This window comes from Nyctereutes procyonoides, unplaced genomic scaffold (genome assembly GCF_905146905.1).
Source record: "Nyctereutes procyonoides isolate TBG_1078 unplaced genomic scaffold, NYPRO_anot_genome, whole genome shotgun sequence".
NCBI lineage: Eukaryota > Metazoa > Chordata > Mammalia > Carnivora > Canidae > Nyctereutes > Nyctereutes procyonoides.
The window spans coordinates 17,368,510-17,395,256 of record NW_026575032.1 but is presented as its reverse complement, the minus strand read 5'-3'; the positions used below and the strand labels follow the sequence as shown (position 1 = coordinate 17,395,256).

The 26,747-nt window shown below is 37.7% G+C and overlaps 1 protein-coding gene across 2 annotated transcripts in view; it reads right to left on the bottom strand.

The window, feature by feature from the left end:
* ELMOD2 (ELMO domain containing 2) overlaps positions 1-24,775 on the bottom strand; it is a 28,625-nt gene extending 3,850 nt beyond the window's left edge. For both annotated transcript variants that reach the window (XM_055317046.1, XM_055317048.1), the window contains exons 1-8: positions 24,667-24,775; positions 23,698-23,862; positions 21,396-21,424; positions 11,589-11,686; positions 11,207-11,336; positions 8,686-8,819; positions 3,941-4,009; positions 2,825-2,958 (exon numbers count right to left, since the gene is read on the bottom strand). In XM_055317046.1, coding sequence (XP_055173021.1) covers positions 2,825-2,958; positions 3,941-4,009; positions 8,686-8,819; positions 11,207-11,336; positions 11,589-11,686; positions 21,396-21,424; positions 23,698-23,839 — 736 coding nt within the window. In that variant the 5' untranslated portion in view covers positions 23,840-23,862; positions 24,667-24,775. The remainder of the gene's footprint in view (positions 1-2,824; positions 2,959-3,940; positions 4,010-8,685; positions 8,820-11,206; positions 11,337-11,588; positions 11,687-21,395; positions 21,425-23,697; positions 23,863-24,666) is intronic.
* Positions 24,776-26,747: the final 1,972 nt, after the last annotated feature.

Below are 26,747 nucleotides of genomic sequence, written 5' to 3'. Positions count from 1 at the left end.
AAGATGTGGTACATATATACAATGGATATTACTCAGCCATCAAAAAGAATGAAATCTTGCCCTTTGCAGTGACATGGATGGAACTAGAGGGTGTTACACTAAGCAAAATAAATCAGAGAAAAAAAACAAATACCGTATGATTTCACTCATATGTGGAATTTAAGACATAAAACAGATGAACACAGGAGAAAGGAAGGAAAAATAAAGTGAGATGAAAACAGAGGGAGACAAACCATAAGAGACTCTTAACCACAGAAAATAAACTGAAGGGCTGCTAGACAGGACTTGGGCGGGGGGACAGGGTAACCGGGTGATGGGCATTAAGGAGGGCAGGTGATGTGATGAGCACTGGGGGTTATATGCAACTGATGAGTCACTAAATTCTACCCCTGAAACTATTAATACACTATATGTTCACTAAATTGAATTTAAATAAAAAAAAATTTAAACTTTTTTTTTTTATGATAGTCAGAGAGAGAGAGAGAGAGAGAGAGAGAGAGGCAAAGACATAGGCAGAGGGAGAAGCAGGCTCCATGCACCAGGAGCCTGACGTGGGATTCGATCCAGGGTCTCCAGGATCACGCCCTGGGCCAAAGGCAGGCGCCAAACCGCTGCGCCACCCAGGGATCCCTAAATAAAAAAAAAAACTTAAAAAGAGATACAATAATCACAAATTATATTAATAAACTACTAGAAACCTGGAAAACCTCATAAATATTTTTGTATGTTCAAAATAAGAAATTTCAATAAAATATCTAGTATATTTACTATTTGCCTCAAATATCAATAAAATCCCTCAAATGTTAAGAGGTGTATGTATAGTACTGTCAAAAGATACCTTGGGAATAGGAAAAAAAGCTATCCCCAGAGACCTCTGAAACACAAATATGAAAGTAATGAGAAAACATTAGACAACGATAAAGTACATGAAAGCTGTTTTCTACTTGATTTATAAATCTAATTCTTTGCTTAGGCAGTAATGAAAAGTAGTTTTGGGCTTAGGTGGCTCAGTTGGCTAAGCGTCCAACTCTTGATCTCAGCTCAGGTCTTGATATGGTCATGAGTTCAAGCCCTGCATTGGGCTCCACACCTAGCCATGGAAACCACTTTTTTTAAAAAAGGGGCAATTTAAAGGACTTATGTGAATGGTAAATAGCTAAAACAGAATAGCCAAAAATACTGATATAAAAGTACCATAAAGTTTGGATAGATGTCTTATTTTTCATACTACCCGGATTATTATTATCCCTAGTGCCCAGAACAACAACTGACAGAATGAATGAATGAATGAATGAATGGGAGGTCCAGTAGCAGGTCCCTAGTCTGATAGGGATACTCCAAAAGAGAAGGAAAGAATAATGAAATGGACAACTGAAGAAACAAAATCTCTGGTAAGACTTCCCAAAGAAGGTCATGTCTAAATTGAGATTGGAAAGACAAGTAGTTATGACCTGGACAGAAAGAAGGAAGCAGATGGCGGTTCCAGGCAGAGTGAAAGGTCCAGAGTCAAGAGGGAGCATAATACATCTGCACAACTAACAGGGCAGTGTGCCCACGTTTCAGGCTAGGGGCAGTTGGTGTTTGGCAGAAAAATGAATCTGGAGAGGTTACCAAGGTAGGGATTATGAAAGGCCTTGTAATGGAACTTTTTGAAGAATTGCAGGCAGTGGAGCAAAATGATTCGATTTCCATTTTAAATCCTTCTATCTGCAATGTGAAGAAGAAACTGGAAGAAGGTCATCACAGACAGACTCGTGAAAAAGTTATTACTGTAACCTAGTATCAAAGGTTTCCTCCTGCACAATTACATTGGGGGTGGAGGGGTAGTAGACAAAGGCAAGAGCAAGTCAGCAAGTGACCAACCTGGAACAAGTAGTTAAGTGAAGACAGGGAAGGTTGCAGGAAGGGGAGACCTGGATGACACCTTCAATGATGGAGATGAAGAAGTTATGATCTGACCATTTATTCCCTGGCTAGTTTCCTGCATCCTGCCAACATGCAAAATGGCATTCGGAACACACAAAAAGATCAAGAAAAGAAGAATGTGAAACTAAAGCTAGGTTTACGTTCTTTGCTTCTGAGCAATAACTTCACAAGTTGATTTAATTAAACCTTCAGTGTGCAAATATCATCACAAGAGAAGTTAATGGAACAATGGTAATAATGACTGCATTAGGAACAGTTATTAAGTACCTCTAACCTAACACAAGGAAACCTCATCTTGAAACGGGGAGGTGGTGGTAGGGTGGGAATGCTCCTTTAAATTAAATTTCCTTACAAGACTAACAAAATAACCTGTGAATGGTCTGTCCTTGACTCAGTAGCATTCACTAACCAGTATTCAAGAGGTAAAATTCATTTTACAATTGACTGGAAAAACTGCGTACATCCTAAATTTACATATATGTGAAAAAACCGTATATGTGAAAAAATTGCTGCAATTTTTTAAGGACAAATATAGAAACTGATTATAAAAACACCCTTAGGGACTCATCTTCCATTATTTCCCTGTTTTTCTTTCTTTTCTTTTTTTTTTTAAGATTTATTTATTAGAGACAGAGTGCACGAGCAGAGAAGGGGACAGAAAATCCTCAAGAGGACTCCGCCCAGCATGGAGCCGCACATGGGGCTTGATCTCACAACCCTGAGATCATGACCTGAGCTGAAACCAAGAGTCAGATGCTTAACCGACTGAGCCACCCAGGCACCTCCATTATTTCCGTTTTACAAAGATTCTAAATAATAAAATGACAAGCATAAATTATATATTTAATAGAGACATTATATCTAGAAATATCTAGTTTTAACTCATTTTAATACTCACAATAAAACTGATGAAAGTGTTCCATCGTTGGTATACCAGGAACAAAGTTGTAGAGATGAAACTTCAGAGCTTCACTCTTCAGCAAGCTATAAGCCATCTCGGTAAGGTTGATTCCAACTATTGCATAAGAATACCTATGTCAGAAACATTACCAGTTATACCAGCTAGCCAAATAGCTCATAAAATAACTTTAAAATCCTGCAAGAAATTAGTGAAAAACTACTTTGATCCATTTCTAATACAGTATTCGTTTAACAATAATCTCTACCTATTAAAAAAAAAATAAACCAGAATAGATAGAAGATTTTTGTTCTTTTAGATGCTGTTGATTTTCTGGATATATAAGAGGGAATAGTGAAGCTTTGGTCGTTCAAATACCAAAAACCAAAATCCTTAAAAAAAAAATGAAAAAGAGTACACTCTCATTGGTTTTTAAAACACAGTGGGTAATCTGACATTTTCTCCTCCATTATCAGGGAATTTATTTTTATGAGATAATATTTATAATGTTTTTTCAAAGGAAGGTATCATTAGAATATAAAAATAGAATAATAATGATAAAGCTGATAGACCTTCAACTGCATTTCATTTTACAATTTTCAAAACTATTTCTCATTTTCCTATTTCTATGTCACAAAGCTATTTCCTATTCTGAAATCTATTCAAGAAACTTTCATAAAGTTCCTTACCTCCATTTTATAGACAAACTATATCTTGTGACAAAAATATATTAAAATAATACAAAATTGGTTTATGATAAGATTTTGCTTTAAAAATAATGTATCGGGGATCCCTGGGTGGCGCAGTGGTTTAGCGCCTGCCTTTGGCCCAGGGCGCGATCCTGGAGTCCCGGGATCAAGTCCCACGTCAGCCTCCCTGCATGGAGCCTGCTTCTCCCTCCTCCTGTGTCTCTGCCTCTCTCTCTCTCTATGTCTATCATAAATAAATAAATCTTAAAAAAAATAATAAAAATAATGTATCATGTAATATCTTTCACAAAGTCATTAATAAAAATAATCTCATTTAAAAATACCTTGAAATACTTTCAAATTCAGATAATCCAATCAACATCTTAAAATTCAATAAGTTAAAATTTCTTTGATATACCCAGCTTACCCTAATTTTGGATGATTTGAACGGGAAAGAATCTGGTGAGCTTCACTGGTATAATTTTCACTGAAATACCTTGAAAAAGTTTAATAATAAAATTAATATATGTTATTCAAATTGAAGATATCCAGAAGAAATTTAAAAAGCTACTGACTATTAAGATGATAGTCCCACTACTGCCACAATCATCTCAATCTCCCTCTCTAATCACTTGAGTGACTTGGAAATGCTGTGAATCGAAATTTAATTCTGAGAGATCAGGTCTATCTAGTTAGTACAGGACATGGGCCCTTGGCAATGCTTTAAAATATTTTATTTTATTTTTTTATTTTTAATAAATTAATTTTTATTGGTGTTCAATTTACCAACATACAGAATAACACCCAGTGCTCATCCCATCAAGTGTCCCCCTCGGTGCCCGTCCCCCATTCACCCCCACCCCCCGCCCACCTCCCCCTCCACCACCCCTAGTTCATTTCCCAGAGTTAGAAGTCTTTATGTTCTGTCTCCCTTTCTGATATTTCCCACACATTTCTTCTCCCTTCCCTTATATTCCCTTTCACTATTATTCATATTCCCCAAATGAATGAGAACATACACTGTTTAAAATATTTTAAAAATAAATGATTTAACAAAAAACTTTCTGCTTACCTTTAAAAAAAATCTAGTTTTTGTTATCTTACTTTTTCTTATTTTATTTAAAATTCAGTTAACATATAGCATATCATTAGTTTCAGATGTAGAGTTCAGGGATTCATCAGTTGCATATAATACCCAGTGCTCATCACATCATTTGCCCTACTTAGTGCCCATCACCCAATTACCCCCTCCCCCCACCTCCCTTCCCCTCCTGTCCAGCAACCCTCAGGTTGTTTCCTATATAGTTAACAGTCTCTCATGGTTTCTCTCCCTCTCTGATGTCATCTTATTTTATTTTTCCCTCCCTTCCCTTATAATCCTCTGTTTTTGTTTCCTAAATTCCACATGAGTGATACCAAATTTGCTATAAATTTTGTCCATGTGTATAAAATAGTCCATGTATACCTGTTAGGACATTCATCCCTTCCCCTTGGTATATTCCTTCTTTTGTAATTTATTTTTTTTAAGATTTTATTTATTTATTCATGATAGTTACACACAACAGAGAAGAGAGAGAGAGAGAGAGAGAGGCAAAGACACAGGCAGAGGGAGAAGCAGGCTCCATGCAGGGAGCCCGACATGGGATTCGATCCCGGGTCTCCAGGATCGCGCCCTGGGCCAAAGGCAGGCGCCAAACCGCTGCGCCACCCAGGGATCCCCCTTCTTTTGTAATTTAAATATATATTATTTAACACCATTTTCTGTGCATAGGGAGGAAACTCCATAACCTTTCTTTTGCACTAAACTTTTGCACTAACTTTTCTTTTGCACTTGATCAGTGGTATAATTAAAACGCTGGCCATAAAACATAAGTATTAGCAGGTACAACAGAAGAATATATAAATCTATCTATTTGTAGGCTCATACATCCTGCTGGCTTATACTAATGCAAATTCTCTGAGTTCTTAAAGATAGAGATTAAATCTTCTTCACCTCACAGTACACCGGTACTCATGCACATATACAATGACTGGATGTTTATATGAAGATAAGAAGTAGAATAAAAAGTGGATTTCCATGGCTCATTTAAATTTTAGAGGGCACAATTGTTGAAATTTTCATAAAGCATAGAAATTTCTAACCAAATTTTCCTACGGATTTCATTCCCTAGATTAACACGACAGGCTTCCATTTTTCTTTACTGGCTGATTTTCAAACCATTAAAACAAGGGTTGTTAATTTAGAAGTCCATGAATGAAGACTCATTCATGAATGAGGGTATCCATGAACTACCTGAAATTACACATAAATTTTTCTGCGTGTACATTTTCTGGGGAGAGAACATACAAAATTCTCACTAGATTGTCAAAGGGATCTGTAACTCCCTAAACAAGAAAAAGTCCTGTTTTAGTGCAATGTTTTCCTTACATACACTAATTTTTCTACTTTATCCCTAGTTTGGCTCTAAGGATATCCTTACTAAACTATTTGTATTTCTTTTTTTATATATGATACTCCTAATACAATTTAGTATTACATTAATATTTCAATAATCAAGCTACTCTTAAAATATTGTCTGTAACACCAAACAATTTTTAATTTCCTTGATGAACTTAATCAAACCCTATCTTAACAGCACCTATGAAAAACGAACATCTTTGCAATATGGCAAACTATTTTTTTACAAAAATCCATACTGGGTTCCCTCCTTCCTTACTGCCTGCTTGCCTTCCATCTTTCTCCTTCCTTCCTACCCCTTCTCTCTTCCTACATACATTTTTGGGCTTAATTAGCATATTCTTCTACTCACCTCCTCTATTTCCTCATCTATTCAGCTTTCTTCTGTCTCTCCTGATTTCATTTTCTGTACAATATCCTTTTTTTTTTCTACACCTGCCTCAACATTCGGTGCCTAGGGCACCGTTATCAAACTACCAGCTATCCTTCAAAGCAACAAAATATCTCAAGAGATTAGATGACAAAGGCCACGAAAGTTAAAAAATAAATCACATAAGGGAATCTGAAGAGCTTGTCCGCTTCTTGACTGTATCTTTACTTTGACGCTGATGATGCATAGCTCCATACACAGGACAACAAACGTAATTATAGAGGAATCAGGGCCAGTTTTTCATGTTGTCAACCATCTCTAGTATATCACCAGCAATCAAATGTAACTACTAATACATATGAGTCTTGGTCATTTTTCAAATTAGTAGATACTAACGCTAAATAAAGTATCTGTAAATCATTTTAATGTCTATCAGAATCCTTTACCATAGTCTTGAATCAAATCCTACTAACTTATTTAAATTTTAAGCTACATTAAATTCTCCTCTGGCAAATGCTGAAAAATCTTAATTTCTTAAGAAAAGAGTAAGAAGCAAGGTTATTCATAAAAGAAAAGATACAATATGGGGTGACTGGGTGGCTCAGTCGGTTAAGGGTCCAACACTTCATTTCAGCTCAGGTCATGATATCAGGGTTGTGAGATTGAGCACCACGACTGGGCTCCACATGGAGCCTACTTACAATTCTCTCTCCCTCTCCCTCTGTCCAACCCCTCACACGTTCTCTCTTAAAAAATAAAAAATAGGGATCCCTGGGTGGCGCAGTGGTTTGGCGCCTGCCTTTGGCCCAGGGCGCGATCCTGGAGACCCAGGATCAAATCCCACGTCGGGCTCCCGGTGCATAGAGCCTGCTTCTCCCTCTGCCTGTGTCTCTGCCTCTCTCTCTCTCTCTCTCTCTGTGTGCCTATCATAAATAAATACAAATTAGAAAAATAAAATAAAAAGTTTGTTTAAAAAAATAAAATAAAAAATAATAAAAAATAAAAAAGGAAACACTAGAATAGTGTGGAGTAAACTGAGGTTCAATATCTGTGATTCCAAGTACCAGAATAAAGACGGCCTTTAAAGGCTAAGAACAAAGAATCTATGTGTTCTGAAAAACAATGAGTTTTAAAATATTTTATAATTTTTCCAAGTGGAAACAAACTGCATTTATTCTACTTCAATTCCATGTTCTAATTCAATTCCAACTGGAAGCTTATCAAAGTAGAATCTCAGTTTTTGTAATTATTTTTAATTTTTTTTTTTTAAGATTTATTTGAGACAGAGAGAGAGAGAGAGAACATGAGGGGGAGGGGAGAGGCAGAGGGAGAGGGAGAATCAGACTCCCCTCTGAGTGGGGAGCCCAATGCACAGCTTGATCCCAGATTCTGAGATCATGACCTGAGCCGAAGTTGGATGCTTAACCAACTGAGTCACCTAGGCAATGCTTACAAGGAATCTTTATACTTATAAAATTTAGGTATTACAGAAAATTAAATACTTTTGTAAATGGAAAAAACTGTAGATACCAAAACCCTATTATGTCTTCTATTTTCCCCCAAAATAGCTTTATCCATACAGATCTAGTCATTTTTTTTCTCAATATAACAATTTAACAGTTTTAAGACTAATTTTTTCATAGTAGCAATTATCCAAACTTTGCTAATGGTTAGGTTTCCCATTCTAGGCATTTTATAATCTATAAATCAATTTATGGACAGACTCTAACTCTGAAATCTTTTCATTTTCATATCCGCATCCTACTAATCTTCCAGTTTATTTTCCAGAATAGTTTTGGCCATCAATTCTGATTTTAATTACGTATTTTGGGATGACTTATGTGCCCAAGCATGAGTATTCAAGAAAAAAAAAGGAAGTTCATATAAGCTCTGAAAATTCAGGGCTTTAGATAATTTATCACAGATGGTGAAGAGTAAGTGTGAAGAGACTTTATTAGTATCAAGTTATATTTCCCAAAACAGAATTAGAGAGCCAAGAGAGAAGAGGCAAGATGATAAAATAATTAAGAAAAGAGTATACATAATTCCTTAAGAGGTATCAGAAAGGGGGTCAGAAAGAGAAAGAAGAAAGATGTCAGTAAGTAAAGAAATCTCTCTCTCTCTCTCTCTCACACACACACACACACACACACACACACACACACACACACTATGTTTCCAGTGTCTTCATATTGTTGCCAGCACATTAGTGCCAGCACATTTAAGCACTGTTAAAATTCAGAGATAGTGGGAAACACCTAAATCAATTCTTATTAGAATTTAACAATATTGGAGGTTACATGTAATCTCATTTAGAGAAGAAGAAAAAGTTTATTTCACTTACACAAGATTGATTAATCCAAGTATGCCCATGCCTCTGAAGTCTGTTTTGGGATCATCACCCTGGAAACCAATGTCAGCCCACTGCTTGGAGATTCTAGCCTTCAACTTTTTCGTAGGCATTAGAAGATTCCAAAGCTGTACAAACATACTTCCATATTACAAATAATAGTAGTATTCTTAATTTCCTAAGACATTTTTCTTCTCATAGCTAACATACAACTAAGTTGAATGCTTTCAATTAAACAGCTTTAGTAGACAAAACAGGTTCAACACAGACTGTATTTAGAGAACTTTTTCAATTACCCTAAAAAATGCAGCACACTTACTCCAATTTAAAAGGCTAATATAAAGAATAGTGGATTTGGAAAAAGTGACAAGTATACAGAAATCTAAAACAATGAGAAATCTTTGTTTACTAAGTAATATATATCAGGAGTGGTAAACTGCCTCCTTAAGGAAAAAAACAGAACAACAAAAAACAGTGTTAGGCACTTGGCCCTTGGCTCAAACACTACATACATAAGTAGGCTCCACTCTAGTGGTGGGTCATTAGTCCCTAAAGAGAAGAAGGGAAATGGAAAGAATCATTAAGAAATAAGACTGATAGTATTTCAATCCATATGATTATTTTACAAATTTTCATAATTTTAAAATAAGAAAATAATATGGCTTGGTTTTAAGTATGTTCCTTAAGACTGAGGGTTTACGAACAGCAATTGAATATTAGCAACAAACTAACCAATACAAAACAAAGTTTAAAAAATTTAATCATTTTCTAAATTCAACACCACAAGTCATCAAACAAAACAGACTTACAAAAGTTGATTAAAAAGTTTGTGAATATCTGCAGAACAGAAATACTTGCATTTTTTTTTCCATTTCACTACCATTTCAGGCATTGTTGAGTAAAGGACTCCTAATGAAAGGAGTATCCTGTCACCTAAAATAAAATGTGAAGACTTGTGACCTTACTTTAAGACAGGGTCAGGATTCTGGCCCTGAAGCTAATCCAATCATTAGACTGGGTTTTTATCTGGTCCCTTCTCTCTTTACTAACACATTAGCGTCTCTCCCTGAGTTCTCGGCAAGAGGTTGGATCATACCAGTGATAGCGCCTCAGTGATGTGGGGAGAGACACAATAAGACCAGTTACAGTCAAGGTTAACACACATACATATCAAGTTTCTGGGTTCTGCGCCCCTGGGGATTCTGATGAGGCAAAGGTGGAACCTTAAATTCTAAATATTAAGACACTGGTTAACTTAGTGAAGGTCGTTACGCTTTAAGAAACTACCTATGGATTTAAGAAACTACACTTTAAGAAACACGGACCTACTTAAGGCTTTACCCACAGAGACTGCGGAGCATGTGCAGTGGCTGCGTGATTCACGCCCAGCAAATGACTCTTTGCCTTTAAAACTGAGTCCCATAATGAATCAACAAGATAAAAATTCCCTGGACTGAAATGTTAGGATTTATATCTTACCCCTTCTAAAGGGAAGGTATCGTGCAGAAAGGGTCAGAAGTTAAGGGAATAATGGTTAACAATGAGGATATAAATGGTGGTCAACCCCCAGTGAGGGCCAGGCACCATTCTAAAACTTTAAATATAAAGGGTCGGTCCACACCAACAGCCCCCTGAGGTATTTTCATTCTCATTTTACAAAATCAAGTTTTAATTTTAATTTTAAAATTAGGTGAGGTGTATATCTATACTTTTTCAGAAAAAAAGGTGTTTTTTTAAAAAAAAAACTTATCTGTCTCTTGCTGTTAGATATTACCAATGTCTTTCCACAACATTTTTAGATACAACAAACTCTTAACTCCAAGTCCAATGTGCTATGTTCTTTGATTTTAACCATTTAAAAATAAAATTGGCCCAAAAGCAAATTACTTCATTTCCCCTTGGCCTCAGAATCCTCATCCCTTAAATTAAAATGAAGGTGATAGACTAGACGATCTAGAAAGCTTACAATAATCTCTAGTTTTGGCCTCTCACTGAACTTATGTATTTAAACTTTAGAAATAAAAAAAACAGGAAAATTCAAATTTAATTTTAGTAGCTTCTTAAGCTTTAAATCTATCGTGACATTACTTGGCAATTCATACTCTGTAAATCCCAAAATACTTGATCTAATAATATGAAAAGGGACAGCCATGTTTACAATTTGAAAGTAAGCTGAAAAAAAAAATGCCTGACATATACGAGCAGTTTATATAAAAAGTAAGGGAACCTCTGAAGCTTGCGGACTCATCAGTTGAAAAGATCTCTGTAAATAAGTTTATAATTTATTTCAGAAGTAAAAGCATTAAGAGAAAATCTACGAGTATATATTTCAATGAGGCTTATCAGAAAATCATAAAAATAGTTAACTCAAAATCTTTCACCAACATAGTAAGGGGCAAAGAAACTGGATGACTGTAGAAGAGCCTCTAGAATTGGCACACTGACTTTACTAGCTCAAGTCTGATTTATTTTTTCCAGTGTCTACTAACTCCAAATACAGAAAACAAAAATTTACCTTAAGAAGCAGCTTTTCATGTTGGAGGTTTTCAGAATCATATGGTCTTTTCCTCACACTTTCTACATCCAAATAGAGCTGTTTATAACCGGATATCTGCAGCAAGCATGCCTTCATACAAATTTTAAAACTGAAAATGAGAAAGTTATTATTTTTAAAAATCATACCTTCTTATCACAGTAAAATAGTGCCATCCATGGCTTATGGTTCATATGTCTATTTAGAAAGCATTTCCTCAATTCCTCATCCAGTAGAAGTGAAAGGGTTGAACTGGATGATCTCTATAACTGTTTCACAGCTTCAATGTCTTACAACTGTGTGCGATCCCCACACCTCACAGTCAAAGGGTACAATAAGAGAGAACACCGTAAAAAGAGCGTACCTGGCATCCTTCTCAGGGTTAATATTCTTTTCCTTCATTATATCTTCTACGCATTTGTCCACTTCAGTCTGGACAACAAGTGTCGCTTTCTGCAAAATCTATTTATGTGAAAGAAAGCTGAATGAGAAAAATCTCTTATAGCTGAAACAGAACAATGAGTTTGGGGGTGTTGAGTCAACTTTACAATGCATATATTAAAATGCAAAATGAAACCAAATTTGTTTCACTAGGGCTAAAATCATCCATCCATCCATACATACAAGAGAAACAGCATGATGTATCAAGATGAAGGCTTCCTCAACTGAGAAGCAACAGGTTCTCAACTGATAAGTTCGTAACAAATGAGGTATCACCATAGTGGGTGTATGGAGCAGATACTTTCTCTAAAATTTTTAAATTACATATACGTGTACAAAAATTTTAATGCAGAAGTCAAAAAACTTTTAAAGTCAGAAGAGCAAAAGGAAGAAAACTCAAATATTATTGTAATTATTTACCACCACCAGGGACAGCCACTGGTAACCAATATCCTTAGTCTTTTTTCTATGCACATAAAACAGATTTCTTAAATCGTATGTCCTATAAATGTCCACTGGATCCTTTTTTTTTCCAACAAAAAAGCAAGTTCAGGCTTTTCTTACCCTTAAGAAATTTCTTTGACTCTTCATCTTCTGTAAACTACCACTGAAATCCTCTCGGGTATCTCTTATAACTCCAGGCAAAATAATCTCATCATACCTGGGGTTATGCCTCTGCATATCCTGGGTCTTTCTTCTGGAATGTTCTCTCCCAAGCACTTAACATATCAATGCTGCCCATTTTTAAGCTAGCTCACATACCAGGTCCAAGAAGCTTTCTCTGATTCTATTTTTCCCCCCTGATTCTATTTAAGTAGAATTAACCTCTTCTCTCTTAGAATTACCATAATAATTTATCTATAACCTTTTGATGATCCTTTCTACTTTCTGTATTATAGTTAGTTATATATTAAGTGGAAAATTTTTTGAGGACAGAGATTGCATCTAATTCATCTTTTCATATCCTGCATGTAAAAGATAACTGACAACTGTTAAACGGAGATATTTAATAGGTAAAAACCTTAAGGCAACTGTTTCAGTAAAAGACATGTACAGTAATGCATACGATGATTTAAAAGAAGGAAGAAAAGGAAGGAAAGAAAAAGAAGATTCCTCAAAGTAAATTAAAAAGTGAGAAGGAAAATCATCAAAGACTAACAGTCAGTAAGGATACACATACGGTCAACAAGGTCCAGTTGGTCAAATCCTGAGGTAAAGGTAACCTTTACTGTGCATAGAAACCTTTTGTCTCCTAAAACATGAAAAACCTGGTCAAATATCACCTCCTTTTGTGAAGCCTTCCTCGGCCCTGCAGTTAGCTACTCTCTTTTATGCTCATACTCAGTGAATGAGCACTTACTACACTATATTTACTTTCTTTTACATATTCGCCACCAGGCTTTGTCTTATTTACTCTTACATTATGGTTGAATAAATAACCGATTGAATGAACTTGCTCAAGTCTACGTAAACTTAGAGACAGAATTCAGATTAGGAATGTCTAGTCTCTCGGCAAGTATTTTTTTCCTAAAGACACTATTCTGTGACTTTTAATTTTTTTTATTTAAGATTTTATTTGAGAGAGAGAGAGAGAGCATACAAGAGAGAACATGAGCAGGGCGGGGTAGTGGGGGGCAGAGGAAGAAGGAGACCCCTCCCTGAGCAGGGAGCCCAATGCAGGGCTCATCCCAGGACCCTGAATCATGACCCAAGCCAAAGGCAGACACTTAACGGACAGGTAGGTGCCCCAACTTTGTTCTTTTAGTAGATTACTTGGGCTATAATAGATACCTTACATTTCTATATAAGCTTTATTATTTTTTTTAATAAATTAATTTTTATTGGTGTTCAATTTACCAACATACAAAATAACACCCAGTGCTCATCCCGTCAAGTGTCCCCCTCAGTGCCCGTCACCCATTCACCCCCACCCCCCGCCCTCCTCCCCCTCCACCACCCCTAGTTCATTTCCCAGAGTTAGAAGTCTTTATGTTCTGTCTCCCTTTCTGATATTTCCCACACATTTCTTCTCCCTTCCCTTATATTCCCTTCACTATTATTCATATTCCCCAAATGAATGAGAACATACACTGTTTGTCCTTCTCCGATTGACTTACTTCACTCAGCATAATACCCTCCAGTTCCATCCACGTTGAAGCAAATGGTGGGTATTTGTCGTTTCTAATGGCTGAGGAATATTCCATCGTATACATAAACCACATCTTCTCTATCCATTATCCTTCGATGGACGCCGAGGCTCCTTCCACAGTTTGGCTATTGTGGACATGGCTGCTAGAAACATCGGGGTGCAGGTGTCCCGGCGTTTCATTGCATCTGAATCTTTGGGGTAAATCCCCAGCAGCGCAATTGGTGGGTCATAGGGCAGGTCTATTTTTAACTCTTTGAGGAACCTCCACACAGTTTTCCAGAGTGGCTGCACCAGTTCACATTCCCACCAACAGTGTAAGAGGGTTCCCTTTATTCCGCATCCTCTCCAACATTTGTTGTTTCCTGCCTTGTTAATTTTCCCCATTCTCACTGGTGTGAGGTGGTATCTCATTGTGGTTTTGATTTGTATTTCCCTGATGGCAAGTGATGCGGAGCATTTTCTCAGGTGCATGTTGGCCATGTCTATGTCTTCCTCTGTGAGATTTCTCTTCATGTCTTTTGCCCATTTCATGATTGGATTGTTTGTTTCTTTGCTCTTGAGTTTAATAAGTTCTTTATAGATCTTGGAAACTAGCCCTTTATCTGATATGTCATTTGCAAATATCTTCTCCCATTCTGTAGGTTGTCTTTGAGTTTTGTTGACTGTATCCTTTGCTGTGCAAAAGCTTCTTATCTTGATGAAGTCCCAATAGTTCATTTTTGCTTTTGTTTCTTTTGCTTTCGTGGATGTATCTTGCAAGAAGTTACTGAGGCCAAGTTCAAAAAGGGTGTTGCCTGTGTTCTCCTCTAGGATTTTGATGGAGTCTTGTCTCACATTTAGATCTTTCATTCTATATAAGCTTTAAAATGATCTTGTCACTTTCTTCAAAAATAGCCTGCTGGGATTCTGACTGGAATTACATTGAATCCATAGATCAATTTGGGAATGAACATCTTAGCAATACTGTCTTCCAATTGATGGCTACCATGTACTTTTCCCCCTTTAACTTAAGGAAAAGGAGTTCTAGTACAGAAGTCTTGTGTAGCTTTCACTAATCACTGAATATTTTATGTTTTTGAATGCTACTATAAGTAGTATTCTTCTTTTGTTTTCCAAAAGTTTGTTGTTAACTTACAGAAACAGATTGTGTCCTGAGATACTGCTAAATTCATATATTAATAATGCTAATCATTTGTATAGATTTCTCAGGGTTCTCTGTACTCACAAACTATGTCATCTGTTTAAAGTTTTCTTTCTTTTCCAACCATTATGTTTTAGATTTCTTTTCCTTATTGGACTACCTAGGACCTCTAGCACAAGGCTGAAAAAAATCAAAGAACCATCTTTGCCTTGTTTCCAATTCACGGTGGGAGCATTCACTATTTCGGTATTATACATCACATCAGCTGCAGTTTTCACAGGTGGTCTTTTTTTTTTTTTTTTGATTTATTTATGATGGTCACCGAGAGAGAGAGAGAGAGAGAGAGGCAGAGACACAGGCAGAGGGAGAAGCAGGCTCCATGCACCGGGAGCCCAACGTGGGATTCGATCCCGGGTCTCCAGGATCGCGCCCCGGGCCAAAGGCAGGCGCCAAACCGCTGCGCCACTCAGGGATCCCACAGGTGGTCTTTATTAGGATGAAGAAGTTCTTTCCATTCCTAGTTGAGTTTCTAATCATGAATAGGTATTGAGTTCTGTCCAAATAGTTCTTCAGTGTCTACTGAAATGATCTTATTTTTCTCATTTACTTTGTTAATGTGGTGAGTTACATTCATTGACTCTGAAAACTCAATTGTGATGTATTAGCTTTTTTGTAGATAACTGAGATCAATTTGTTAATGAAGAATTTTTGCATCTGTGGTCATGAAGGATACTGCTTTATAATTTTCATTTATCAGACTGTCCTTGTCTGGTTTAGTAACAGGGTTATACTGGCTTTGCAAAATGTGTTTTTTCCTAGGAGTTTAGGTAATAGTGGTATTATTTCTTCTTAAATGTTTGAAAGGAATTCACTAGTAAAAGAAGGGTTTTGGTGCAAAAATTTTTTATTACAAATTCCATTTGTTAGGTAAAAAGCTATTTATATTTTTAAATTTCTTTTTGTGTTTTGATAAATTGTCTTTTTCAAAGACTTTGCCTCTTTCATCTAAGCTACAGAATTTATTGGCATAATACTATTCACAGAATCCCCTTATACTTTTAATGATTGTAGTCTGATACCTACTCTATCATTCCTGATATTGGTAATTTGGGTTTTCTCTTTCTTGATCAGTGTTGCTAGAGGGTTATTAATATCACTAAGAACCAAATCTTTCCAAAGAATCAAGTTTGAGTTTGTTATTTCCTATTTTTTGTCTGTTTACCATTTTGTTAAACTTTTGTGTTTTTATTATATTCTTTCTTCTATTTACTTTGGGTATAATTTGCTCTCTTCCGGTTTAAAGTGTAAGCACAGATCATTGATTTGAGGCCTGAAAACTTAGTTCAATTTTTTTTTAAATGTCCCTTGTGAGTTCTTTTCTGATCCATGAATTAAATTTTTAAATTTCCATATATTTGGGGATTTTCGAGGTCTCACACTTTTCTTATTTCTAAGTTAAGTACAATGGAGACAGAAAATATACTCCATATAAATTCAAGCCTTTGAAATGTATTGAGACTAATTTAAAGACCCATATATTGATGTATGTAGATGAATGTTCCACATGTACTTGAGAATGTGTGTTTCACTGTCAGTTCGGTGTAGCATTCTATAAATGTTATTTAGCTTAAGACAGTTTAAAGTATTGTTCAAATAGTGTATGTTCTTCTGATTTTTTTTTTTGTCTTTTTGTACTGCCAATTATTGAGAAAAGTATGTCAAAATTTCTAACTACAATTGTGGATTCATATATTTCTCCCTTTACTTAAGTCAATTTTTGCTTCAATTATTTGGCAACATTGTTAATAAGTGCATATACTTTTAATATTGTTATATTTTCTTGATAAATAAATCCTTGTATCATTACAAAAAATATTTAGTCACTGGTCATATTCCAAGTTTATGTTTTCTGAAACAGAGACACAACGGCTTTTTTATGTTTGTTTACATGGTGTATCCTTTTGCTTTTTATTTGTTTGTGTCTTTATGTTTAGAGTATATGTCTTGAAACAACATTCAATTCATTGGGTCTTACTTTTTTATCCATCTGTCAATCTCTGGCTTATGCTCTAACTTTTTGGTAGGTCTTTGCTTCCTTATCAAAAATAAAATAGCAGCCTGGATGGAGGATAACATATAAACCATCACAACATTTTCTGAGTTCATTTTGAAGGCATATTCAATACTGGAATATATCGTACTTAAAGAATTTCTGAAGTCAGTAATTCTAAAACTTTCCTTTTTAACCTCAAACCACGTATGCACCCAAAAACCATTTTCCCAACATCATTTACTTTATACTAAAGCAAAAGGAGGTATATGCGCTGCCAAAGTCAGCACTAAAGAAAAAGTAGGTAATAATAAAGAATAAGAGAATAAATATGAATCACTTATCATATAGTTTGAATTTTATATTGTACATATTTTATATTCAAAATATATATTTTATATATGCTTATGCATGTGATTTTAAAAAAAACATTTGATGAACATAAAAGTAAAATAACACCTACTTTTAGAGTAGGTTACAAATTACTTGATGACACATATTCATGGGCAGCAAATACCAACAGCGGGTTTCACTATGCAAGCAAATTTGGGGAGATTATACATACAGAGTATGAACGTTTCATTTGTAAACCACAATACCTATGTGGTTATATACTTAAAGTTAGGTACTTAAAGTCTAGCTTTTGCAAAATTAAAGACAAAGAAATATGCAAATGTACATCACTATATCATCGACTCAGAGACAACTAAACCGATGCCATAAAACTAATTTATTATTCAACAGCTAGAATGTTATTATTATTTAAAAGCTAAGAGAGCAGCTGCAATTGAAAAGCGCAGCCAGTCAGAAACACTATTATACTGACAAAGCGTTCTTTCCCTAAATTTCAAATTTTCAAACACTTGTATATGCACTAGTACAGTGGAGCTTTGCAACATTACCAAATATTACACAGCAGCCAGACTTGTTAGCACAATACTGAATTAGATTGCTCAAATTCCATTAAGGTTTTCACTTTCATTTATAAGTCCTAAAGTTCAGTAACCCTTAATATACGATTGATAAGTAGTCCTTAGCCTAGAATACAAGCAAATGAGACTCAATTTTTAATAATCAAAGAATTTCCACCATAAAATAGTTCACAATCCAATAGGACCATACTATCACTGCTTTAGAGAATTGGCCTTGATAGATTAAAATCACTTTTATTCACAGCAATCATCAATAATGTTAAGTATTTAAATATCGTAGAAGTTTTTGTGAATATTTTAAACTTCTAAAAATCTTGTAGTATATATTGGTTCAATCCCATTATCATCAATATTACTAATAACTATTTGCTGGATACCTATCATGTACTAGGCATTCTCTTAGACTGCTTTCATATTAGTATCTGTGATCCTGGCAAATACATGGGTATTAACGCTTCTTTTTATGATGAGAAAATAAGTAACCCGCACAAAAGTCAAACTACTAGCAAGTGATAAAATCAGGATTTGAACCCTGACTTTTCTCAGACAGATAAAAAAGAAGATCAGGATTAACAGAAATACCACAAAATTAGAATTTTATTTTACTCTACAAAGCAAATGGAAATATACAAGTGAGATACAATACATATCAGAAATGATATGTTTAAATTGATGAGGACCCCTCCATTTATTTATTGATAAGTTCACCTCAGAGTTAAAACTTCATGAAAACAAAGCTTCTGTGATTTAATTAAGTAACTACCCATCTGTTGACCATCTCTTTTTTTAGTATGCCCTACATAACATTATCAGCAACCTATACTTTTTAGTAATAAAATTGTTTAACAATACAATTTTAATGTTTACTTTTCAAGTGGGTTTTTCAGTCAGTAAATCAGATAAAAAAGCCTAAATATTCTATTTTTCTTTAACACATTACCATGACCTTAAAGGTCCCAATGAAGTTTACCTGTACCTTCTCTAAATGCCTACGCATAATTACCTTCAACACTGTTCTTTATTTCTTTTGTATATCCCAGAGACCCTGTGAAATGCTGAACATATGGCACCACTCAAATCTTTGGTCAAGGGTTTGACCAAGGCACTAGAGTTCTTAAGAAGCAACATGTTATGTATGGTCCCACTTAAGTTTGGCATAATTATGCCACACATAAAATCTTACTCGTAAAATCTGTGACCAAAACCGCTGTGATAATCGGTTGTGGTGACAACAGTTACACAGACAGCTGTGACTCTGAGTTGCTAGCTTCAGAACTTCTCTAGAGGTTCTTCCACAATTTATGATAGTTACTTTGCAAAAGTGCATCCTGAGTTTCAATTAATGAAAGGAACAATATGGGTGTTTATTCACCATATTTTTAGAACCAGAAATTTAACTTTTTAGATCCCTACATTCTTATTTAAAAAAAAAAAAAAGAACAAAAATATTAATCACTCTCTAGGATTCTGAACAAAAGGACTCCAGACTCCTGTTCTCTGATATATATCCATGTATATGAGTTATTCTTACCTTAACCATTCACAAAAGAAGACTGTTAACTAAATCAATAAGGCACTTATTTTATGGACCACTCCCCAGAACATAACTGATATGCTTGCAACATTCAACGATGTCCATTTTATTCCTGGCATGAATTAGTAACTCATATCACTATCACTAGACAATGGTAAGTCAACAGTTTTTGATTGTTTTTTATCCACATTGTACATCTTGACCAAGTACAAACATATCTATGGATATCTAAAATATAAATAGATCCACCCACACAGACAACTAAAATTAAAATTTTATAAAACAATATTTAACATTATAACCAGTATTTTCTGATTATTTTCCTTTTTTTTTAAGATTTTATTTTATTTATTTATTCATGAGAGACACAGAGAGAGAGGCAGAGACACAGGCAGAGGGAGAAGCAGGCTCCATGCAGGGAGCCCAATGCGGGACTCGATCCTGGGACCCTGGGGTCATGACTTGAGCCGAAGGCAGATGCTCAAACGCTGAACCACCCAGGCATCCCTGATTATTTTCTATTCTGTTCCTTTTGTGTTGTTTAATGCTGGCTGTGATCTACCATAGGATCTTAAGCAATGATCTAGATGATTGTTTACCATACTCTACCTTGGCCATGCCAAATAATCCATACATATATGGTTAAAATTGTGAACTACTATAGAGAAGTATAGCATGTAGTAGTTTGAATCACTGGTCCCAATATTTAACTTCCCTATAATTAAATTATATATTCACAGGTTTACCACGGCTTTATAGCGGGCACAGTGTATTTCTCTACTCCTTAACTTAGGCTGGCCACGTAACTTACTTTAACCAATAGAATGTTAATGGACAGGACAGAAGGAAACTTCAGACATGTTTGTGTGGTTGGACATTCAATGATTTGCTGTGAAAAGAACATTCTCCAGGTACCCACTACATTTGCAACCTGGGTTCCAAAATGACACAACTGGAACAGATCTGAATTACTTGAAGAAGAATCTGTCTAGCTGGCCCACAGATCATGAGCAAGAAATAAACAATGTACTGTTATATATGCCTCTGAGATTTTGTTTGTTACACAGCAAAAGCTACTAATAAGTAGTATGAGGTTATGACATATTTTGGATCAAGAGCACATAATTCAGGGTTTTTTTTTTAATAACTAAACAAAATGCTTTTTTCTCACCTAAGAATTTATCCAAAGGACACAAAGTTTTTGAGGTTTTCCTTCTAAGAACCTATTTCCCAAAGGCTATCAAGTTTTGAGGCAAACTTAACAAAACGTCAGATAAGGACAAATTACTCAAATACTGTCTTTGTGCATGAGTGGCACACTAACACGCACACAGGAAATGTTTCAAAAATAAAAAAAATACTTTTAAAGTGGGAAATTTCATGTAATTCTCTTTACAGCAAAGACTCTTCTAGTAGAACATTAAAAATAATTCGTTCGGGGATCCCTGGGTGACGCAGCAGTTTGGCGCCTGCCTTTGGCCCAGGGCGCGATCCTGCAGACCCAGGGTCGAATCCCACGTTGGGCTCCCAGTGCATGGAGCCTGCTTCTCCCTCTGCCTGTGTCTCTGCCTCTCTCTCTCTGTGACTATCATAAATAAAAAAAAAAATAATAAAATAAAATAAAATAAAATAAAAATAATTCGTTCTAGGGCAGCCCGGGTGGCTCAGAGGTTTAGTGGCGCCTTCAGCCTGGGGCCTGATCCTGGAGACCTGGGATCGAGTCCCACATCGGGCTCCCTGCAGGGAGCCTGCTTCTCCCTCTGCCTGTGTCTCTGCCTTTCTCTCTGTCTCTCATGAATAAATAAATAAATAAATAAATAATAATAATAATAATAATAATAAAATTCATTCTAAAATGGAGGCATTCTCTTAAAAATATCTCCAGGTTAAGTTTTCTAGAATTACCACTTTGGTATAATCCTACCTTATTCTTGGAGTATGTCAAGGAATTTTCTGAAATAAAGAAAAAAAAAAGAAAAAAGAAAGTTAACACTTAAATATTGTTTGTAAATTACTCGATATACAAAGAGTATAAATATCAAGCCAGTAATAAATCAGTAGCACTAGAAGATAAAATTTCTTCATGTGTAACATAGCAAACACTTTTAAATGTTATCCTCATAGTATAGGGAGCTAGGTATGATTCCAAGACCCTCAACTCGATTCAACACACCACAGCCAAAGAGGTGAGACCCTCCTAATTTTCCTAGGATTATGTTTCTATGTGAATTCCCAAGGGTCTACTAATCACTGCAAATTCATTCACTGGGTGCCTCCCAGTAGCTTAGGCCCCAGAAACTCACCTAAAGAACTTATAAGGAAAGTGCTCTCTAATACATTTTCTTCACTTGTAGCTCTTCTGGAGTAAGCATTTAGATTTGAGGAGCCAGAGACTGAATCATATGACAACAAAGGGGCAAAAATGTTGAGACTTAGATTATATTGGCCAACTATCTTCTACCCAAATAGCTTCTCCACTCCTGTCTTCTGTTTCAAGAAGGACTAGAGCTTTTTCTTAGACTATTTAAACTTGTTTTTTTTTTCTGGCACATTTACCAAGTCTCTTTATTCTCAGCAATTTGAAAAATTCAAGAAAAATGGTTTTACCACCAATCAATGCCTATGTTCTTCCCCCATAGTATAAAACGTAAACCATTACTGCTGAGATTTCTTATCAAGAGGTACTTTGTTCTGAGAGCAGCCAAAAGGGCAAATCAAAAGAGCAGGCAGGAAATGAAGTCGGCCACGAAGTTGTGAAAAAACTAGGGAAGTAATTAAACTTCAATCATCCAGCTGCCCTGAGGCTTACTCCCTCCTACTCTCTCTTATTCCTCCCACGTTGCCTTGGATACAGACACCCACTCCCCAGATCTCACCGGGGTGGAGTTCTTGGTTGAAGTACACTTGTTGGACACAAAAGAGTAAAGATTTAGTTAAGTCATGATCTTCCCTGTGACACCGTGAACGTGAACTGCGGCCAATCCCTGGTCTTCCTTACTCTGGTCCAAGAGTCCTCTCTCTCCTCTACCAGATTTCTCACTCCTCTGTGTTCTAATTTTAAGCGATATATTTTCAACGAAGCATTGGGAGCTGATGAATTTGAAAGGTAAGAAAATACTACTCTTCCGCAGAAATATGACGCGACCCAAGATGTGAGCCACGTGTGTAACTTTTTGTAACTTTTAAAACTTTCTAGTAGCCCCATTGGAATAAAAGAAACACAGAAGTTTTATAGATTTTAACCCGGTATATGCCAAATATTACCATTTCAACATAGAATGAATATAAACAATTACTAATGAGGTTTTTCTACATTCCTTTTTAAATCTAGTCTTTGAAACCCAGGGTGCATTTTATATTTCCACACATCTCAATCCACATCCATCCCATCTCCAGGGCCCATCAGCCTTACGTGGGTAACCGACCACGACACTGGTCAGCGCAGACTTTGAGTGTAAGAGTCTCTACCAGGGATCACTGGCTACCTGTTACTTTTCTTCCACGAATTACATTAAGACTAAGAGACTGATGAAAGGTGCTGAATATAAAAATGGATCTAGATTTCAGATACTCCCTCTTCCCCCATCATTTCAAGGGAAGATTTCCAAGGGCCTAGAAATGGGAGAGGTTTTTCTTCTGGAAAATAGGTCGTAGCCATAATGTAAGGTACAACTGACGAATTTTGGGGGTGCCAGAGAAGATCATTCTTTGCACAGAAGTGGAATGGAGTCATAATGTTTCTCTCTCTACAAAATCATCGTTTTAGAGCTGGAATCATTCGAAGCTAGATTTCAAAGGTCAAAAAATAAAACAAAATGAAATAAAATAAAATATAATAAATAAAATAATAAAAATAAAAAATAAAAAGTAAAAAAATAAAATAAAAATAAAAAATAAAATAAAAAAAATAAAAAATAAAAAAATAAAATAAAAAAATAAAATAATAAAAAATAATAAAAAATTAAAAATTAAAAATAAAAATTAAAAAGTACAAAAATAAATAAAAATAAAAATAAAAAGTAAAATAAAAAATGAAATAAAATAAAACAAATAAAATAAAAAATAAAATATAAAAATAAATAAAATAAAATCACTGTTTCTTGATCAGGATACACAAACGAGTACGTCTGTCACTGTGAATATGGAGGTGGAGGAGGGAGGGAAGGAAAAAAAAAAAAGATTCATTCAGAGTTAAAATCGATGTATTCTTTTTCAGATGACATTACCTATCCTGTGCGTCCTTTGTGCACCTACATAGGTGTCAAAAATCCGTTGCAGTTCACACTTGCCAGTCATGTGTCGTAAGAGCCATTTCATCCAAAACCGAAAAAAGTGCCCATAGAAGAACTCCCACAAAGAAATAAACATGGTGTGTTTGTTTGTTTGTTTTCCTGGAGAAGGAAATATATGACAGGTTTAATGGCCTTAAATTAGATCTTGAAAGAAAAAAGAGAGAGAGATGCAGGTGATCCGACTGCTCCAACCCCGGATTGCGCATCTCAGGTCGCGGCGCTGGGCTGGCCCCGCAGCGGGATGCAGGAGGCGGGATGCGGGATGCGGGAGGCGGGATGCGGGAGGCGGGATGCGGGAGGCGGGATGCAGGAGGCGGGAAAGAGGTCGGGCGTCGGGGCAGCAAGCAGCGCTGCGAGGCGTTAGGCAGTGCAGGCCCCGACGGGTCGCCGCATCTAGGAACCGGCTGCAGAAACCCCACGACGCGCTCGGCTCCGCTCCGCTCCGCTCGGCTCCGTCCCCTACGTGCGCATCTTGCAGAAGAGCGGGGCGGAGGGCTCGGCAGGCCCGGGGCCAGAGCGGCCCCAGCGAGCGCGCCGACACCTGCGAGGGGCCCGCCCCGCCGCAGCTCCTGGGAGCCCGGGGCTCCTTCCATCGCCTCCGTCCCGCGCATCCCCGATCCCCCCCGCCCTCCCCGCTCCCGGCGGCTCCAGCGCGAAGGCACCGGGACAAAGGCAGCGCGGGGCCCCGGGGAGCCGCTGCGCGGAGCCCCCCCTTCCGGGGCCCCGGCCGAGCCCAGGGCGCGCAGGCGCGCTGCCGGCGGGGGGCGGGGCGGGGGACGCGCGGACTCGCACAAAGCCTCGCAGCTCGCCGGCCCCGGGCGGCCCCGCGGGCTTCCTCGGGACGCCGCCGGGCGCGGCCGCACCGCAGCAGCGCGGCGCGAGAGGAAGAGAAACAGCAGCCACCTCACAGCAGCGGAAGAGCTACGGGGGAACGGGGGAAGCTGGAGCTGACTCGGTTTCCCCAACTGCAGACGGCCGGCCGCGGAAACGACGCCGCTCGCGGGGCGCTCCCTGCAAGCACCGCGACCCGGAAGTCGGGGAGGGAGGGCCGGCCCCGAGGCCACGCCCCCGCGCCGCTCCCGCCACGCCGATTGGCCGGAGCTCCGCCAATCGCCGGCGCCCGGAGGAGGGCGCGCGGAGACGCGGGCGCGCGTGCTCGGCGTCCTGGGACGCCCGGCGGTTGCCTGGCAACGGCCACCCGGTCGGCCTCTCCCGGTACCGACACCTTCGTCCCCTTAAACCCCGGGGGGTGTGCGCTGATGGGAGCTGTGAGCTCCTCCTACACTCCCCGCACGGGAGGAACCGCGTGCTTTCGGGAACTTTCGTAGCACCGATTGTGCAAAAGCACTTTGACCTGCAATTAATCTTAATTCCGCAAAGTAATTCTAATAGTCCTACCTTAAGGATGAAGAATAGGGATTTAGGTTTAATGATTTACCCGTGCTATCCCTGCCCCCCCCCCAAAAAAAAGGGCGGGGGGAGAGCTCTATATGTTGAGTAACGTTCAGTAAAGAAGTTTGGGCTTTGTCTCAAATTTAAGAGAATATGGAGGGAGAGTATTCCAGACCTGCGAGTGCAAAGGCCTTGAATCAAGAGCATATTTCATCAATGGGAGAAATGGCGAGGCCAGTGTGACTGGAGGAGAAAGAACAAGGGGAGAGTGCAATATAAGTCCAAAGGACAACCTCCATTGAGAAATAACTTACTGCTAGGCACCCCACAGCTCCAGATCCCTCAACCCCTTTTCTCAAAAGCAACCAGTATTAGCTTCTTGTTTATACCTCCAGGAATGTTTTATGCAAGTGTGTATCTGTATATTCCCTGCATCCCTTTGCTAACACACATCGAAGCAGCAATACACACTTTTCCACACTTAAGCAATTTTTTTTTTAAGATTTCATTTATTTATTCATGAGAGACACAGAGAGAAGGAGAGACTCAGGCAGAGGGAGAAGCAGGCTCCATGCAGTGAGCCCGACGTGGGACTCGATCCCAGGACTCCAGGATCATGCCTTGGGCTGAAGGCGGGCGCTAAACCGTTGAGCCACCCCGGCTGCCCAACATTTTTTAAAAAGAGATGCTAATTGTGGAGGACCTGGATGGCTCAGTGGTTGAGCCGCTGCCTTTTGCTCAGGTCATGACCCTCGGGTCCTGGGTTCAGGAAACACATCTGGCTCCCCACAAGGACTCTGCTTCTGTCTCTGCCTCTCTCTCTGTGTCTCTCATGAATAAAGAAAATCCTTTTTTAAAAAAATTTATTTTATTTTTTTTAAGATTTTATTTATTTATTCATGAGACACACACACACACACACACAGAGGCAGACACAGGCAGAGGGAGAAGCAGGCTCCATGCAGGGAACCCGATGTAGGACTCTATCCCAGGTCTCCAGGATCACACCCCAGGCTGCAGGCAGCACTAAACTGCTGCACCACCAGGGCTGCCCCTCCTTTTTTTTTTTTTTTTAAGTGCTAATTGTAAAACAGGCAGGGGAAGCCCCATAGAAGCAACCAATCCCTCAACTTGGTAATAAAACCTAGACATGTACTATAATAATAAAATCATAGAATCTTAGACCTTGAGGGGAACTTAAAGATCATCTCCTTGAATACTTTTTATTGTACACAAAAAGACTCAGAATGGCAAAGTACACAACCAATTTGGCAAGTTAAGAAGTAGAAACAAACTTCTATTTCAAAGGTCTCTCAATTATGACACAAGATCTTTATACAATTGAAAATGAGATGATCCTGTATTACAATTATATAATCCTTTTACCTTTTAAATTTGCTATGCTGAGAGTAGGGAGGATAAAGAGGAACTGTCTCCTTGTCTCCATGCTGCCTGTTGGCCCACTTGTATCCATGTTTTTCTCCGAGAGAAAATAATGTTGACTGTTTTGGTCAGATCCTGAAAAGTTGATCGAACTGCATTCATTGGAAGCAAGATCACTTTACATTAAAATGTCACGTGCATATGATTGC